Source organism: Anopheles coluzzii, chromosome 3 (genome assembly GCF_943734685.1).
Source record: "Anopheles coluzzii chromosome 3, AcolN3, whole genome shotgun sequence".
Lineage (NCBI taxonomy): Eukaryota > Metazoa > Arthropoda > Insecta > Diptera > Culicidae > Anopheles > Anopheles coluzzii.
In genome coordinates this window covers 27,304,207-27,321,318 of record NC_064671.1, presented here as the reverse complement: position 1 = coordinate 27,321,318, position 17,112 = coordinate 27,304,207, and the positions used below count along the sequence as shown (strand labels likewise).

The 17,112-nt window shown below is 48.9% G+C and overlaps 2 protein-coding genes and 1 long non-coding RNA gene across 13 annotated transcripts in view; 1 reads left to right on the top strand and 2 right to left on the bottom strand.

Annotated features, from left to right (window-relative positions):
- The window catches only part of LOC120956627 (protein disconnected), a 66,453-nt gene extending 54,852 nt beyond the window's left edge, over positions 1–11,601 (bottom strand). Inside the window, exons 1-2 of one of the 7 annotated variants that reach the window (XM_040378256.2) lie at positions 11,275–11,601; positions 7,394–8,135 (exon numbers count right to left, since the gene is read on the bottom strand). In XM_040378256.2, coding sequence (XP_040234190.2) covers positions 7,394–7,462 — 69 coding nt within the window. In that variant the 5' untranslated portion in view covers positions 7,463–8,135; positions 11,275–11,601. Of the gene's footprint in view, positions 1–1,807; positions 3,687–7,393; positions 8,136–11,274 lie in introns of those variants that run through there. The other 6 variants (XM_040378257.2, XM_040378259.2, XM_040378261.2 and 3 more) reach the window with 6 other exon arrangements.
- A 435-nt stretch (positions 11,602–12,036) lies between these two features.
- On the top strand, positions 12,037–15,947 carry LOC120956628 (uncharacterized). Its single transcript, XR_005751865.2, has 3 exons — positions 12,037–12,147; positions 12,215–13,309; positions 15,844–15,947. It is a non-coding gene; the product is annotated as an uncharacterized LOC120956628 (long non-coding RNA).
- The window catches only part of LOC120956626 (protein bark beetle), a 29,132-nt gene continuing 27,006 nt past the window's right edge, over positions 14,987–17,112 (bottom strand). For all 5 annotated transcript variants that reach the window (XM_040378251.2, XM_040378255.2, XM_049609638.1 and 2 more), the window contains one exon: positions 14,987–16,930. In XM_040378251.2, coding sequence (XP_040234185.2) covers positions 15,833–16,930 — 1,098 coding nt within the window. In that variant the 3' untranslated portion in view covers positions 14,987–15,832. The remainder of the gene's footprint in view (positions 16,931–17,112) is intronic.

Sequence of the window (17,112 nt, the reverse complement as noted above, 5' to 3'; positions counted from 1 at the left end):
GAACTGGGAGCCACGCAGCACAACCACCACCGCGCGCGCACACACTCAGCGGGAGGGTTCCGGGAAAGGGTGTGTGTGTGTGTGTGTTGGTTGTACAAAAAGAAGAACGGCCACCACCACCACCATTCCACCAGGTTCTTGTTCGCTCCCGGAATGGAGTCGTCGTCTAATGCTGAAATAACATTTTCTACGCCATCGCGTAGTATGCGCAAAGCGCAGCAGCAGCAGCCGAACGCCCGAGAACCCGAACCCCGAAACATCGGGCAGAGTGTGTGTTTGTGTGTACGTGTGTAGTACGACGGGGATGACTTTGAAGTCTCCTGGAGAGGTTGTTCCCACCTCGAACCTTTCTCTGGGCGTTCGTCGTGTCGTACGCTTTACGCTACGCTTCTTACTCTACTCTACACGTGCTTGATGGTTGGCCACGAACGGGGGTAAAAGGCCAACGCCGCATTACCAACTAACCTGCCATCGATCACCCCCCGTTCTTCACAAACTCTCCTATTCTCTCTTTCGCTCTGACTCATCCGCGTATTTTAGATCCATCGTCCCCCCCCCCCCCACATGCACACACACACCAAGTACGCCGAGAAGATGCCGGAAAATGTACTCGAATTTCTCTTGCGAACAAAATAGTCGAACACGAGAACGTCTTGCGACATACACGGACACACACACACCGAGTGTGGCGAAGGTGGAATGCCTCCCAGGGTTCAGGCCGATGAAAGATCCTTTTCTTACATCTATAACCCCCGGCAGCTCGTCCACACCCGCCCAACAGCTTGAAGGCTTGAAGGAACGTGTTCAAGAGCACAAGATTCGAACATTCGATGTGGAAATGCTACACCGCTCCGCTCACTACTCTCCACTTGTTCCTGGGAGCTGTGCGACCCAGGTACGGCTCTAATCTTCGCGGCTGCCGCCGCAATCCCCGAACCTCCCCACAATGCTGCTCATTCTTTCACCCCTATTTCACAGACAAAATCACCGTGAAGCGTCCCTAGAGCTGGAGGTAACCACAGTAAGATTCTCCAATTCTGGTCGTGATGCAAGAATTCGCGGAGATCTCCAATGAAATCGTTCCTGGCGGTGGTCTTCTAGCTACAAGGTCACCGTGCAGAACATGAATCTCCTCTCATCATCCCCTCTTGTTTGGTTCGTGTTCAGCATCAAGCAGCTGCAGCACACAGACACACGCACATACATCAAAGCTGTGATCGATACTTGGAAGTGACTTTCAAAGCAGGGTCGCTTGCAGTGCGAGATGTTTTCCAGGCAATCTAGAGGCTTCAAATTATACCCAATTACTTGTAACCATGTTCCTGCTTCCCGGAGTCGATGTAGATATCATTCTTCTACAGCGAATTTGCACAACTGCAAGCGGTCGGCCGTATTTGTTTTGCGTAGGCAGTGCTCGGTCCGTATCTCAGCCTCCATTAACCAAACGCTTGCAAGCTTCGTTTGTAAGTGACATTGACGAAGGGGCCTCAGACGACGCACATACGCACACACACACACACGTACGTCCCATCACAAAAAAGCTAAGTGTGTTCTAATGTACCTCCGGTTATTGCATGAAGATTTCACTCCTCCAATGTCACACACTTTTCGGGCAAAAGGTAACGAACTCCGGGTAACTCCGTCGCAGTCAAGATATCGCGAGATGTTCTCCGGGAAAAGGTGAACGTCTTCTTCTACGCAGCACCTTTGAGCCCGTTTGATTAGATTTGGACATTTGAGTTGTTTTGAAGGGTATCCCACACCTCGGGACAACATTGGGACCTCTTCCAAAGTGCCCTATACTTACCCTCCGCGATGGGAACAGGCCAGGCATTTTGCAACCACAGATTTGCTTCAGCCCCCCTCTCAGGAGCAAGTAGTTTCGGGGCCGGAAGGCTGGAGGGAGCGCTTTAGTAAAACACCGGTATGTGTATATGTGTGCTATAATACACACACTCACAAACACACACAGGCACAGACTCGACACTTCCAAAGTCACCTTCGGCAAACAACAAAGAATAGTAGGAGTTTGTTCTCACTGCACGCTCACCAGTCACCAAACACGCTCTTCGATTTTCCTGTACCGCGAGCAACACGGGAAGGTGATTCTCGGGAGTGTGTGTGTAGCAGTAGTAGTAGTACCGTGCTATTCTCTAGCATTCTCTTTTTCTTTGTCCATCATCACCAAATATACACTAGAGAGCACGGTTTGCTACTATTGCTGGTCGATCCTTTCCAATTCTTACAAAGTAATCCCTACGCAGGAATTGCGCACCTACTCACACACACTTCCTGGAGCAAGGAGAATTGGACACACTAGACAGCAAACTCACAGCTGACACACATTAGAGCAGGATACGCCGCAGAGTAAAGCCCTTCATAGCACGGGTGTAATAGACTTAGAATTCACGCTTCAATTTTCCGGATATCCACTCAGAGTAAAATATCGTGCCCCCATCGTTCTCAGGCATTCGAATCGACCGCTGCCAGGCCTGGTGATGGTTTCTTCAAAGACTTCCAAACGACATCTTCCTCGAGACCTGGTTTGAGGGATGGAAAGCACGGTTCCTTTTGCTCACCAACGGTAATGTGTCCCGATGTCAGTATCTATCGCTCGTGTTCGTGCTCTTTTTCTCACACACGCATTACGAACTTCTACAACGCTCTCTCTCTCCCACTCTCTATCGCTCATGCTCGTACAAACCTAGAACCCGACGATTCTCCTGCGTACATCTCTCGGCGGCGGATTTGACACTTTCGCTTTCGATCATCAGCAACTCACACTGGATGACCTCCGCAGCCAGCCGCACACACACACCGAGTAATCATACACAATAATCCCGGAAAAAAGCGGGTAGTATAGGGCCTGGGGGAGTGCTTGAGGCAGGAATGCTATCGGAAATTCGACATCGATCGGGAACTTGCTGCTCACCCTGCTACGCTTAGGAACTTCTGTGGAGGATGATAACACGCCACCAACGCACACGCAAAGGCACTCGGTATAGGGCTAGTGTTGCAGCAGCGTCAGCTACTAGTCAGCATACTTTACGAGACGCACACACACACACACACATATACACACATATCTTTCGCCAGGTTGCACTCTCTACGCGCGGTCTAGAGAATGGTTTCCTGTCCCGGCACACCTGGCAAACCTGGCAGGACAGACGGGCGGTTGGTGTGCAATCGGCTGAGTCTGAGCGATAGGTAGGTTCCCTCTACACGAGCACACCGCACTGCACGAGTTCTCGGCACACGACTGACAGCGTACGCGAGCCCACGGAGCCACCGGGCCCAGCGAGCGATGAAGGCAGAAACCAGCCGAGTCGAGTTGATGCCATCGATATTCTACCCAGCACGATTGTACAAAAGGGTCGTCTCACCCTCCCGTTCTTATGTGTGTGTATGTCAGGGTTTTCCTTTATAGCAACCGGATTTCTTGGTGCTACAAACCCGCTTGCACACTGCACGCGCTCGCCGCCGCACCGGAGAAGCGAAATAAACGATCAAGAATTCTGTCTCTTCTGTTTTTTCTGCAGCACGGGAACAGAACACAGACGGCGTCGTCCACGGAGAAAAAACGGTGCCCGTTTCTATATTTCTATATTGTGTTGCTCTTAATAAAAAAGCTTCAAGTTTCTTCCGTTCCGGGGATGCTTTCCCGTTGAACGGTCCGGACCATACTGGAAGGACGAACACCCAAATCATTGTCGTCAATTGCTGCTACCAAAACGACGTACGACGACGACGAGGACGAGGACGACTACGTCCCTCCATCCATTTACTGAGGGAGGCTCGCTCTCTCTCTCTCTCGCTCTATCTCTCTCTTTTCTACCAGTTATTTCTGTCCGCTACCATTACACGGCAGCTCCCACCATTCCCCCAAAACAGCCCCTGAGAGATACGCGGCGAGATATACACTCTCATTCTGGTACGGTTAGCTTTTGGCGTTTCCGTTTTTTTGCCTCCTTTTTTCGGGTTTCATGAGTATGTGCGTGTGTGTGTGTGTGTGAGTCCGCTTTCTCTACGCTCGTCCGTTTTGTCCTTGCTCATTCAACATTTTTATCGGTCACTCACCGTGGTCGGGTTCGGTGCACCACTCCGGCACTCTTCCCGCTTCTTCAACGCCACTTTTTGAGCACCATCCCCTCCCCCCGCACGACGGAGGTCCTGTGAGTGGTCAGTGACTTTGTCACTCACCGTGCGTGCGAGCTTTAAGCTCGCGGCATCACCGTTTTGACACTCTTGAAGCGTAAAGCACCCCCGTGTGCTGCACAAGGACACAGGCGCGCGGGGCGCCGTTGATGCCACTCGCGAGTGTCCTTTGTTACAGGAATTGCTTTTCGTCGTTGAGTGCGGAGGGGGATAGCGGTTCCGGTGAATGGGAAACGAAGGGACGTTTATTTCCGGAAGGCAGAAACTCGATACTCAGGGTGTGCTGTAACGATCCTGACATAAACGAGAGACAGAGAGCGAGGGAGACCAAGAGTAACAGAGCAAGCTAACGTTTTCCGTCTCACTCAGTAGCATCCAGCGAACATAACTCAATTGCGCCACCAATACGGTAAAACGCCGAACGAAACCAGTGTAATATATTGTTGCAAAATTGCCATTTCCCGGAGCCGGAGCTTTTCCGAGCTTCGGTGTTTGCCACGGGAGCTGATAGCTGTCCGGAACAGGGGCGGACATCAGGAAGGGAAATCTTCCACAGTAGTAGTTCGTAGTTTTGTTCCCCTCGCCCCCCGCTAAACCACCCACTCATCAGAGCAATGATCCAGTGTGTGTGTTCGTGTTTTTTTGTTGTAGCTTTTCCCTTCTTTGTTGGGTATTACACTTGGGTCATGCGCGTATGCGGTGTAGCCTGCCGTCGCGTAACGTGATTGAATGAAACGCACCTCCAACCGAAAGCTGTTCGCCACTTTCACTCCTCACAAGTCAGTGTCCGACCCTTCGCCCTTCCCGGTCCACGCACGTACCAATATATCGAGCTCCATCGACCGGACACACAAAGGACACAAAGTAACTCACTCACCACGGGAAGGACCTCCGTTTTTCGGTTCCATAGCCAACCAGAAAGCACGAACAACTGGTTCGATTGTCTAGGGAAAACACACACACACACACACGCACTAAACATGGAAGGTGTAGGTAGTGGAGGACAGCAGCGGAATAGGATTCGATTTCAAGGATTCGCTATTGCGAACTCTCGCAGCAGTCATTGTGTAATATACACAACTAGCCAGGACACACAGCCGAAGCTACAGAGCGTGTAGCTCAGACGGGGCTCGTCCTTGTGCACACTGGCAAGCGAACAACAGCAACAACTAACGCAACAAAACTGAAGGCCAACAATGGCATTCACGATGGGTGTCGCTCCATGTGTGTGTGTGTGTTGGTGGCTAGGTGTTATTTTTGCGCCGAAGGTTACTGGCTGGCCCGTAGGATATGCTAAGGGTGTACCAAAGGTTTCCTCGAACGTTTTTTGCCAGTTTGCACAAAAGGTTTCTAGTGACTATTTGCCACTCGTTAATTGGAAGGTGTCCATTGCAAATGGAGCCCGCTTCCGATGAAGTTGTTAGCGAGAAGCAAACAGATTCACAAAATGGGAGTAAATTTACTGGAAACAAGGTTCTAGCCTAGTTGTGGACGAGTTTTGTGTTGTTAAGACATAATCTGTAGGCGATATAAATCTCGAAGGATCACTTGGCAGTATCGAAAATCATTCAAAATAATGTAAAGTCAACTTCTGTCTATCTCAGCATAAGGCATAGATATATTTTTATCACATCACATATTTCTATCCAAAAAGCATAAAAAGAATGAATCCTCAGTGAGTGTGTCTGAAGAGAAAGGCCCCTCTGATAGGAATCGATTCGCTTTGCTCTTTTCTAAGTCAATACGGCCTCTAACCTTCATGAACATTACCTAGAATCTACTGTTAAAGCCATGACAAGCCAGGCATAGAAGAGAATCAAACTCACTAGTGACGGTGTACAAAGGCACGGTTAGGCCTACTAAACTATAGTGCGAAACGGCAATTACTGATGGTCTAACGATAATTTTTTCCGGAGTGGGATTGATCCGATTTCGGTCCATGTTGGAGTCGGAATTACTAAGGCTTTTGACAGCGTGGGAAGAAGAGTGCGAATTGATTCGGAAAAGTCTCGTTCGGACTAGTCTGGAGTCGTTTGAACTCAACGACTCCGGACAACTCCAGACGACTTGAAATGAATCCGGACGACTCCGTTCTCGTAATAACTTTTGACAACTTCGGTTGATGCTGTACGACTCCCAACGATTCTCAACGACTTTTAACGACTCCAAAAGACGTCTCCAGACAACTCCGAACAACTCCTGACGACTGCAGACGACTCCGAACGTCTCTTGACAAGCCTTTTGGAGTCATCTGCGGAATCTGATATTGATTAAAAGTAGGATTCACGACTCAACTCTGGAGTTTCCATAACCAGTAACAGTAGGGGCTCTCGTAAGAGATTAGCAACCCGAAATCTATAACATCACATCTCCAGCCATACAAATCTTTTATCAAAAGGGTGCCATATTCAAAAACTATATTAATAATTCAATAATATTCTTCAATTATGTATCAAATAAATTCAGCAACCGACAAACAGTCCCGAAAAAAGCACTCTAACCTTCCATATATTGAAACCATATTCCTTTGTTCTCCCATCGCGGATACACACTCCATGAATCAAACCACCCATACAATATTCCGATGCTCCAAATGTAACCCTAGCGCCCGAAGTAATAATAACCTTCCCGTAGCACACTTCCATGAATTACGCACAAATCTACAACCGGCTCTCTTTATTGGGGGACAGATGGGACCGGATTTGTTGTCGTACTCGGAATGGTATGGATCTTTTTCCAGCAATAGAGAGAAAGAGAGAGAGAGAGTCCGCCGTAGTACGAGACCCACTTCCCTCGGAGAGGCACATGACAGTGCACATGTTGACTGCCCACGCTATTGCATATTCCGGTCCAGTGCTGCTGGTTAGAAAACCGGTGAGCAAAACCGATCGGCACCGGTGCCAATCGGACAAGCGCGCTGTCCCGTACGGCGAGCTGGGTGAGAAATGAGAGCAGTTGTAACCGAGAGCTGAGATTGCAATTGGAGTGCAATCTCATAACTCACGCAGATAGATAGAGGGGCAGGATAGCGAGAGACCATGACCCCGTGTACCAAACCGGTTGCATTAATGGGTGCAAATGATGAAGGGGGCGAATTTTCACCTAGCGGAAAGGTGAACTTCATCCATGAATCAGTGAAATGTCATTTCTAACCTAAACTGGGAATGTGTCTAGAATTCAATATGCCACATTTCTTTATCGCTAGAAGCATGCAAATAGCACTACGAACTCCACTTACCTTCTCATTGACCTGATTCTCATCGTTGATTGATTGTGTGCGGAGCTTGTGCGTGAGATACTTGAGCATAGTTTGGTTCGCTGCTGACCGCTTGCCCGACGCCACCTTGCACCGCCGCCTCGCCGATCTCGCTGTGCCTCGCTGTGCCCCTCCTCCACCTGCTGCTACCTCACCGGCCGTCGCACTTCCGTCACCGCCAACGCTTCCTTGCTCGCGGGCGCCGAGACCGCCAAAGTCCTGCACGGTGAAGATACACTTTGACCGTCCTTCCTTGTGCCGGCGAACGCGAACACGCTGCTGCTGCTGCTGTTGCTTCTCGCTTTTCCGTGTGCCTTCCACTTCCACGGTTGCCAAACACTGCACGGCCACAGCTTCGCTCACACACCCGCGGTGCGGTGGAACTTTACACTGTACGAAGACGACGACGACGACCACCGGCAAACCAGACGAGCGTGCTCCAGGATCATAAGACAGCCACGACGACGACGACGACGGCGACTACGATGGCCGCGCTCACTGCACATACACACACGCGCGCGCGCTCTCTCTTTTCCTCTCTCTAAAGCTCTGCACGAGGGACAGGAGGAGGGATACGATTGCGAAAAGTTTCTGATGGCACCGGCTATAGTAAGGGGTTACGCGAACTGCCACAATCTGTGCATTTCCGGCAACTCCTTCTTCACGCGCTACTACCAACAACACTTCACCGTCGCTCCGAACGATTGCTGCTCACTAGCGCACTCTACAAGGAGGGAAAAGAAGATGGTTGGAACCATGGTAACACAGCACGCCATCTAGGGTCATATCTCCCCCCCTGCCTTTTGTGACTGTTACGCCGTGACTGTGACGCCCCACAACAGAGTTTGACAACTGCATCAACGACACCTCCCCCCACCATCATTGTACACCCATTGTCGGTGGAAAATGTTTTCTTGCACAGGTAAACTCCCCCCCAACCTGCGGAGAACAACTGCTCCCCTTTACCTTAAACAAATAACAAAAAAAACGTCAATCGCTATCCTGACAGCTCCCGTGTGCTGTCACTGTGTGACTCCATTTCAATTGCTTTCTGTGTGCCCTCGACAAAAGAACATAAAAAATCCAAAAAAGAAAAAAACAAACAAAATGGCAACAAGGTTCAAACAAAGCGGGAAAAGATATTCCGGGAAAAGGGCATTTCCAAAATTGCAACTAGCAACAGAGCAACAACGTTTTATTCTCCTTTCTTTCTTTTTTGCAATTCTCAAGGAAGAAAAGAACAAACTGTTGGCTGCTGCTGCTGCTAATGTACGAATATTCTCCAAAACTGCGTGTCCTCTCTCTCTCTCTCTTTCTCTCTAGAACACACACATACACAAACGGGCCGAAAAAGGATACGCCAGCGACACCATAGTAACCTGCTCTCGCTTGCTCTAGCCGTGTTAGTAGCGTTTGTACTACGGACTTTCTCTCGCTTCTCACTTACTCACTCACATCCCTCTCCACGCTCCCTCATGCCGCAACCCACATTTGCACAAAAGCCGTTTCACAAGCCGGCCTAGAGCCGAGCCTTTTGCTCTTGGAGCGTGTCTATCTGTGTGTGCGTGTGCATGGCGTAGGCAAGTTGCAATAAAATGTTATCGATTTTTCAATTTTCCTACGCCAAGATGTGCTCTGGTGGTGCAGGCGCTGCACTTTGCTGCAACCCGAGCCGTTTGATTTATCGACAGCGCGTTGGGTGGAAAAATTTCGCAGCGCGGAATTAAAAGGAGAGCATTTGCTTTTCTCCTGTTTTGCTTACACACAAAATTAAGCACCGGTTAAAGGAGCAAAAGCCAACCAAGGGGATTGTTAGTCACTCTATCACTGATCCTTTTTTACAGGGGAGGGGAAGCGGGGTTGACTAAAAAAATGCCACTTTATGGAAAATATAATCTTTCTCGCTTAAAATGAACACGAATGCGCTGCAATGCTTGAAGCAGCGATTAAACTATCAAGTAAGCGCTGGAAATCGTCCGGGGAAACAACCGTCTACGCGTACTTGGATGCTTCGTCCAGCTTCCAACTTTTCCAAACACACACACACACACACGCCTCAGGACTGGCGATAATTAAGCCCGATTTCGTCCCGGTTTTTGTTCCGAAAACTTCCAATTCCAATCACCTACACAACCTACGACACACATCACCACCCTGCCAAAAAGCCTACTGAACGTGTGCGCTATCCGGAAAAACCACGCCACCGCGAGAGACCACCACTACCACCAACAAAAACAGCAACAACAACAAAAAAGGGCCACACAGGCCACACACCACACGAAAGCAGCCACCGCACGCCGCGCCGTCAAAACACTGCTGCTGCAGCCACTACACCATTTGGAGCATATATTTTATTACCAAGCTCGGTCAGACTAATGGGTGTGTATGTGTGTGTGTGTGTGCGCGCTTGTGTCCTTACTTGCTCAATACACACTTCCTTGTGACCGGAGGCGGAAGACGAAGCGGTTCGTTTTTTTTCCATCTTCATTTTCCCATTCTCACGCACGGGCCCCACCGGAGAGCTTTCTCACGCGCAAAGCTCGCGCACACAGTTGCTGCTGCTGCTGCTGCGGTTCTCACGGCTCACTACGATGTGTGCGTGTGTGTGTGCGTTTGATAAATATGCTCCATGTTGCACATGTTGGCATTCTTGGGACTGGTGAGATAGGGAGGGGATAAGATAAGGAAGCAACACCCCCACCACTCACCCCCCCCCTTTTTATCAGGACTTTCTCAACATAATTTCACTTTGCGCACACGCGCACACGTGCGGGGCGGCCAAGAACCAAATTTTACTACCCCTCCTTCCCATCCCACCTCCCTTGCTCGAGAAATCCATAAATCCACCGATACACACGTTGTACTTTGGAGTTTGAGGCAGAGAGAAAGAGAGAGGGAAAGGGGGGGGGGGGAGTTGTTGTTAGGAGGATTGTGAATTACTGTAATCGGAATTTGGAAAACACCAAAAACAATCCACGCGTGCACAACACGGTGTGCGTTCGCGTGTGTGTGTGTGTGTGTGTGTGTGTGTGTGTGTGTGTGTGCGATAAGATAACGCCAATTACACACAGAGATTACACCGAATTGCATTTGACAGCTCTGTCACTCTCTCCCCCGAAAAACTTCATTCTCGATGCGCTTCCTGATCTAACGGTGTGTGTGTGTGTGTGTGTGTGTGTGTGTTTCTATATCCACTCTAAACGCACACACACACACTCTCTCTCTCGCTCTGCCTTTGCTCGTCATTAGAATGCAACAGTAGCAACAACAACAACACCAATAACACGTCACCCTCACTACCAATCAATGCAATCTGGCCATCGACGGAGGTGGAGGAGGTTCACAACACACGACCGACCGTCCCAATTCCTGAACCACCCCACGCACGGCACTGTCACGGCCATTGCACTCTTTCGCTTATTGTGTGCTTTAGGAGGGAGGGATGTTTGGGCGAACAATAAATTCGCATGTTGCCCCAATGTTGGTAAATCACCTCACCACAGCAAGAAAAACTACCGCGCGGTCCGTTTTGGTGGGATTAATCTGGTAAAAGGTGCTACTACCATCACCACTACTGGTTAGAACAGGTTTGTCTCCCTCTCACCCCGAAACAAGATCGAGCCTGTTTTGTGCCCGCGATAGGATTCGGAAGGAGAACGGAAAGAGTAGGGCAATGGGGAAGGCATTGACAAAAGTTTGACTGTTGCCTGGGGCAACGGACGAAGTAGGAGCGGAGCAAAGTGGGGAGAAGGTTTATGTTGACGGCGAAATGAAGCAATATTTTTTCTTCCATTTTTTCCCCTTTTCCCCATGGCTCGTAAAAATTAGAATTTCCACCGCGTCCGAGTTCCCCCCCTACTCACTATGACCACCTACCACCCTTGGTGGTGCTTCCTAGTCCATCAATCCATCAATCCAGCACGACAAAACTGACCCACCAACCTCGGTGCTCCCGCGCAACTTCTTCACTTCACTTTACCCACAACAGAGCACAACAAAAACGTACAACCCCCGCCCGCCGAAAACACCAACCACCAGCCACTACTACTCCTCACACGCACGGTGGAGCACACACACACCAAACGGCAAACGGGCAAAATACAACAAACGCCACGGGCCGGACACACTTCCTCACGCTGCTGCTATTCAACAAATTCTGAGTAACGCGAACGCGAAGCAAACGCGGCTATGCTCCGCTCTGCGTGTGGTGTGTGCTATGAGCATGCTTATGTACACGGTACGGGTGTCGAGGGTGCACAGGGGGTGGTGGTCTGACAGGGTGTACCGTCTATGTATTATTTGGGGAATGGGAGGCTGTCTGCAAGTGTGTATATGTGTGTGTATGTGCATAATACAAACACTACCGTACTGATGTGTGCGCGCTCCACAAAAAGGTATCACAAATCAAACCCTTACAACACAATATCGTTGTTTAATGCTTTTTACATAAATCGTGCTTGCCCTTCCTGTTCTTCAACCCTTGCCACCCCAAGAAACGCTTCACGATTGGTCAAAATAAATAAAGCATTGACAAAGGACTGGCATGAGTACTGAACACGATCAGCTAAACCCGTACGGCTGGCTGTGTCTGTGTGCGTGCGTCAGCAAATCAAAACGTCAAAATTTCGATTTGTTTACATACGCGTACGGGATGCGTACGGGGCAAGTTCGGACTCATTTCTTTTAAACTTTTCGCACGTACTCTCTTATCAGTAAAGCATGCTATCTACTGTAAGGTAAGTTTGTTGTTTTGCTGATTTGTGCTTGTTGTAAAGTATCTTTTGCTATGTGTTTTGGTTTCAGGGTGGTAAGCTACGGCCGAGCAAGATACAGAAATCGGACACCACTTGCTACGAGTGGGCTCATAACAAATTCTTCAACAAATTTGAAGCGCGGGGCTAGACAACGACATCCGTGGCACGCACCTTTACCGGTTTCCCCAATTTCTTGGCTTCACGGATGACATCGACATCATCGGCAGGACAACAGCGAAGGTGTATGAGACGTACACCCGACTCAAACGCGAAGCAGCAAGTATTGGATTGAGAAACAATGCGACGAATAGGAAGAACCTGCTTGCCGGAGACTCAGACCATCTGGGAAGCGGTGTATTAGTTGACGGCGACAATCTTGAGGTAGTAAAGGAGTTCTGCTATCTCGGGACGGTCGTTACTTCGGACAACGACATCAGCAGCGACATCCGGAGATGTATTGTGCAGGTGAATCGTGTATGCTATGGGCTTCACCGACCGGTGGTTCTCTATGGACACGAGTCCTGGACAATCGGAGCGGAGGATGCAAACGCTCTGTGTTTGAGCGACGCATCCTCTGGTCCATCTTTGTCGATGTGTTCGAGTATGGAGCGTGGAGGAGAGGGATGAACCACGAGCTTGCCGAACTGAATGGCGAACCAAGCATCCCAACGGTGGCGAAGGCTGGGACATGTGATGAGGATGCCGCCCTCATGCCCCATGAAGAAGATGTTCGACAGCGATTCTCAGTTCGGGATGAGACGCAGAGGAGCACAGCCGGAACTCGATGACTGGATCAGATGAAGCGAGACCTGTCTTAGATCGGATGTCTACATGGATGGGGGGCTGCAGCCAGGAACCGAGCATTCTGGAGAATGATTGTTGACCGGTCCATGTCACAGCGACGTGCTCTATCGTGAGCAAGCCAATAAGAGAGATAGAGAGCTACGGCCGAACAGGATACAGCAATCGGACACCATTTGCTACGAAGGCGCTCATAAACACCTGCTACTCCACAAGATGCTTACCAAGTTTGCTATACTTTAACAACGGTAATAGAACGAGAAGAAAAAGAAAACTTGCTGCAGAACTGACTTAATGTTCAGCAACAAAAAGTACGAGATCCGGCCAATGAGAGACATCAGAGGTATGTAATTGTTGTCTTGCTCGGTCCATCATTCGGATCTAAAAGATGGTAGCTTTGCTTTTGGGAATCAATTGGTATTGGGAAGCTAGAACGATAACGAGCTAAGTGCATTGTTCAGAAGATTAGGTCCACTAGTGGCTCTTTGTTGTTATCAGCAGAATTTAGGTGACCTATGATCTAATGATCATATTGCAACAGCCAAGATCGAAGCAGAGACCATTCAGATTGTCTTCAAACAGTACAGTGAGTACTGTAGAGGAATATAGTCTTAAAAACTATAATGAAGAGCTACTGCCAGTGGGTTGGCTGTTACATCAGGTATTGCCAGTATGACGTACGCCCGATTGCATATCCTATACCGCGGGTCGGCAAACTTTACGACCGAAAGCGTCAAATTCTACAAAAATACATGTAAAATTCCACCTGAAGAGCCAAATTGATAAACCAAGAGTTAAAATGTGTGAAAGTTCTAAGAAGTATATGAAAGTTGAAGAATCGCGACCTAGACAGCCGTACTTTGCTGTCCTGTACAATATTATCAAACTTTTTTTCAGTCTGCATATACAATTCCTGCTACCTGAAGACGTTTGGTATTCTATTTACGATTCGCTTATAGTTGTACTAAAAACCGGTGTGTCTACCACAAAATTCCGGCTCGTCAGAAAAATATGAATGAAATTCGGGGCTTAAAACACACAAATTTTTCGATTGAGAAAATCTTGATCAAACGCTTAAACATTTACATTTCACTAATTGGTGTGAACATTACACACGCCAACCCAAGTGAGATTTGTTTGTTCGCACACCGCATCACTTTGCAAGTCATTTGTTTACACACACACACACACACACTGTAGGAAGCGAGCACCGGCTTCGCGTGAAATTGATCGAACAGGGCAAAATAAACACCCCTTCGACAAACAAAAACCCTATTTCCCTGTCCTCCCAATCGAATTGTTTCGACTAGCAATCGAATCATTTCACAATTTTATTTTCTAATTACGATACACGTGCGTGCCCCCCATATTGTGGTGGTGTCGAATTTGCATAAAGAATTCAGAAGAAGTGGATAAAAACGGAATTTGAAATAATAATCACTGCACGCTGGGGCCCGTGTCTCCTTTGGTTGCTTCATTTCCTGAAAACCAAAACACTTGGCATAACACCAGCAAAAAAAAACACCTCTTTTGCATACGTTGTCGACCTTGAGGGCAGCAGTGGTGTTGTTTTCGCAATCACCAGAAAAGGCTAATATTAACATTTCAGGCAGATTGGAGCGCAGATCTCTTCTTCGTGGGATGCTGTGGGATGATAATTCCCAAAACAAGAAAAGATGGTCACAAACGATCGAACGACAATAACAACCGAATTCGAAAAGAAACAAAAAATAATGTTTTCGTCTTTAAAACATTCGCACATTCGCATCGAAAGCACATTCGAAAGCAGTGTCGATGATCTAATTCAAGGCGGTTTGGCGCAGTCTGGCAGTCTCATCATCAGAGAGCGACAGTATGTCATCAAATCACACACACAATTTGCATGCGAAATGTAATGTTTCGTTGAACTGGCTGTGTCGAGCAGAAGCATAGCCGCAGCTTCCGCTTTAGGAATTATTGAATTTGTAGAGCTGAAAACTAGAGCATACTCGATACTTAACTATAACAGTTAAAACATGTGTTTAAGCATTCATCATCCAACATACTCCTCTTGGCTATGTTGCTTGTTTTTATTGCGCTGAACATAAAATCATTCCATTAGACTACATTAACCTAAAACACGAACAGTTAAAAAAAAGAAACGCATTCAAACACAACAGTGTTTGGTTGATTTGTTCTACCGTAATTCCGTTTATCGTGTTGTGGTGTATGCTTTTGTCACTTGACGATCGATTGTCATTTAGTCATCAGAATCAGAACATTAACACGTATTTAAAATCAATTTTTCACTTTTAAAAACTTTCGAACAAAAACACATGCTCCTATTGAACACACGCCTTCTCTATCACGCAGATGATACCACATCGCTTATCACGATGTGTAACGGTTGAAAGGTCGGGGAGTTTTGTGTTTTGCCTTCATTGGTCATGGAACCTAACATGAACCCCTACGACATGAAGGGGCAGTAGTATATTTGTGCAGTATGAAACATTAAGGCACCACACAGCAGTCACTTTGCTGGTGCATTACGCATTAGGGATTTCCCTGTCCATATCACGATTGTCCTACTGAGAGATAGAGAGAATGTATATGCACTGATCCTCTCGCATTATCCCTTACCTTTCTATAAACGTTTTTCAAACACAACGGCTCAAGCTGCTTACGTATAAAAGCACCTCCAAAGTCACTATAACCCCTCTCTTTCTCTCTTTGAATCCTCATTTTGTGCTAACCACTTTGTTCGCTTGGGTTCGTTTTTGATTCGCTAAATCGTTCGTTACCTTACAAAGCTAATCCTGTACAGTTTCATTTACAAAACAAAAAATAGAAAGCAGCATTTGCAAACTAATGCACACATCTGTCTGTTTTACATTGCAGTTTCGAGTGGTTGCGAGTAGCTGCGACTGTCCGCACTCAGCACCGGCTGCCCGTCGACACCGGGCGTACCGTCGAAGTTCGTCTCGAGCAGCGCTTCCGATTTGGACCGTGCGTAGTTCGACCGCGACCCGCCGGCCGGTGGCATCGATGGCGCTGGGTCCAGCTGTTCGCCGGACGATTCGTACAGTGTCTTGGGCCGCTGCTGCTGCTGGCTGTCGGTGCGTGGCGGTGGCAGTATGGAGTCACGCTCCCGGCCCGGTGTGGCGTACTTCTTGACCGCCTTGATGTACGAATCCGGCCGGCGCATCTGCTCCGGCTCGGGCGGTGCTGGCCGGCGCACCTGTATCGACGGTTGCTGGTACACGTGACCCATCGGTGGCACGACGGGCGGCGCTGGCCTTGCCGGTGGGCTTCGCTGCACACTGTACGGGATGGCGGCACCGTTCACACCACCGACCAGTGATTCGGTTTGCGAGCTGCGGGCAGGCTGAAAGCTGCTGTGGCTGACGGAAGCGGTCGGCGGTTCGTATTCGGGCAGATGCTGCTTCAGCTCGTGCAGGAAGGAAAGTTTGTCCTGCACGCGCATTGGCAGTGTGCTCGAGTTGCCGTAGTAGTCGGAGCCGGTCTCTTCCAGCATCTCCTCCTCGCCGCCCGGCGCATGGATGATGGGCGACTCCTCGTTGATGGCAGTGCTGAGCGAGTTTTGGCGCGTCACGCCCGAGTAGGTGGTGGACGTGTCCCGGAAGCCTTCGTTGCGGAAGGCAAGCTCCAGCGCGATGCTACCCCCGTGGCTGCTGTACTCGGGCAAACCGTACACCTTGGTTTTGGCCGGGGTGGCACCGTTCGCCTGGCTCGCCTGGATGTACTCCGATGGGGCGCCGTTGCTTTCGCTGTAACCGAGCTGGCTTTTCAGCTGCTCGGCGTACTCGTTGCTGTACTGCTGCTTCTGCTTTTGATCGTACACGTCGTAGCTGGTTTCGGTGCTGAGCACGCTCTTGTCGACGGACTCGATCGAACCGTTCGAGGCCATCCTTTTGTAGTCGTTCGTTGTAGCTGTTCGCAGTGTGTCGGTCGATCGTGACATTGCCTGGTAGAGAAACGGGGAGAGGTGCAAAGACACAGATAAAGGATTAGAAATGTTGAGCAGTTTTGAGCATTTTAAACCTCCTAATGGGGAAACAACAGAACAAGCAAAACAGTAAAAACACGCGCAAACATTCCATAATAACAGCAAAGCCGTAGGACGAACAACATTTGCACAGCAAAACA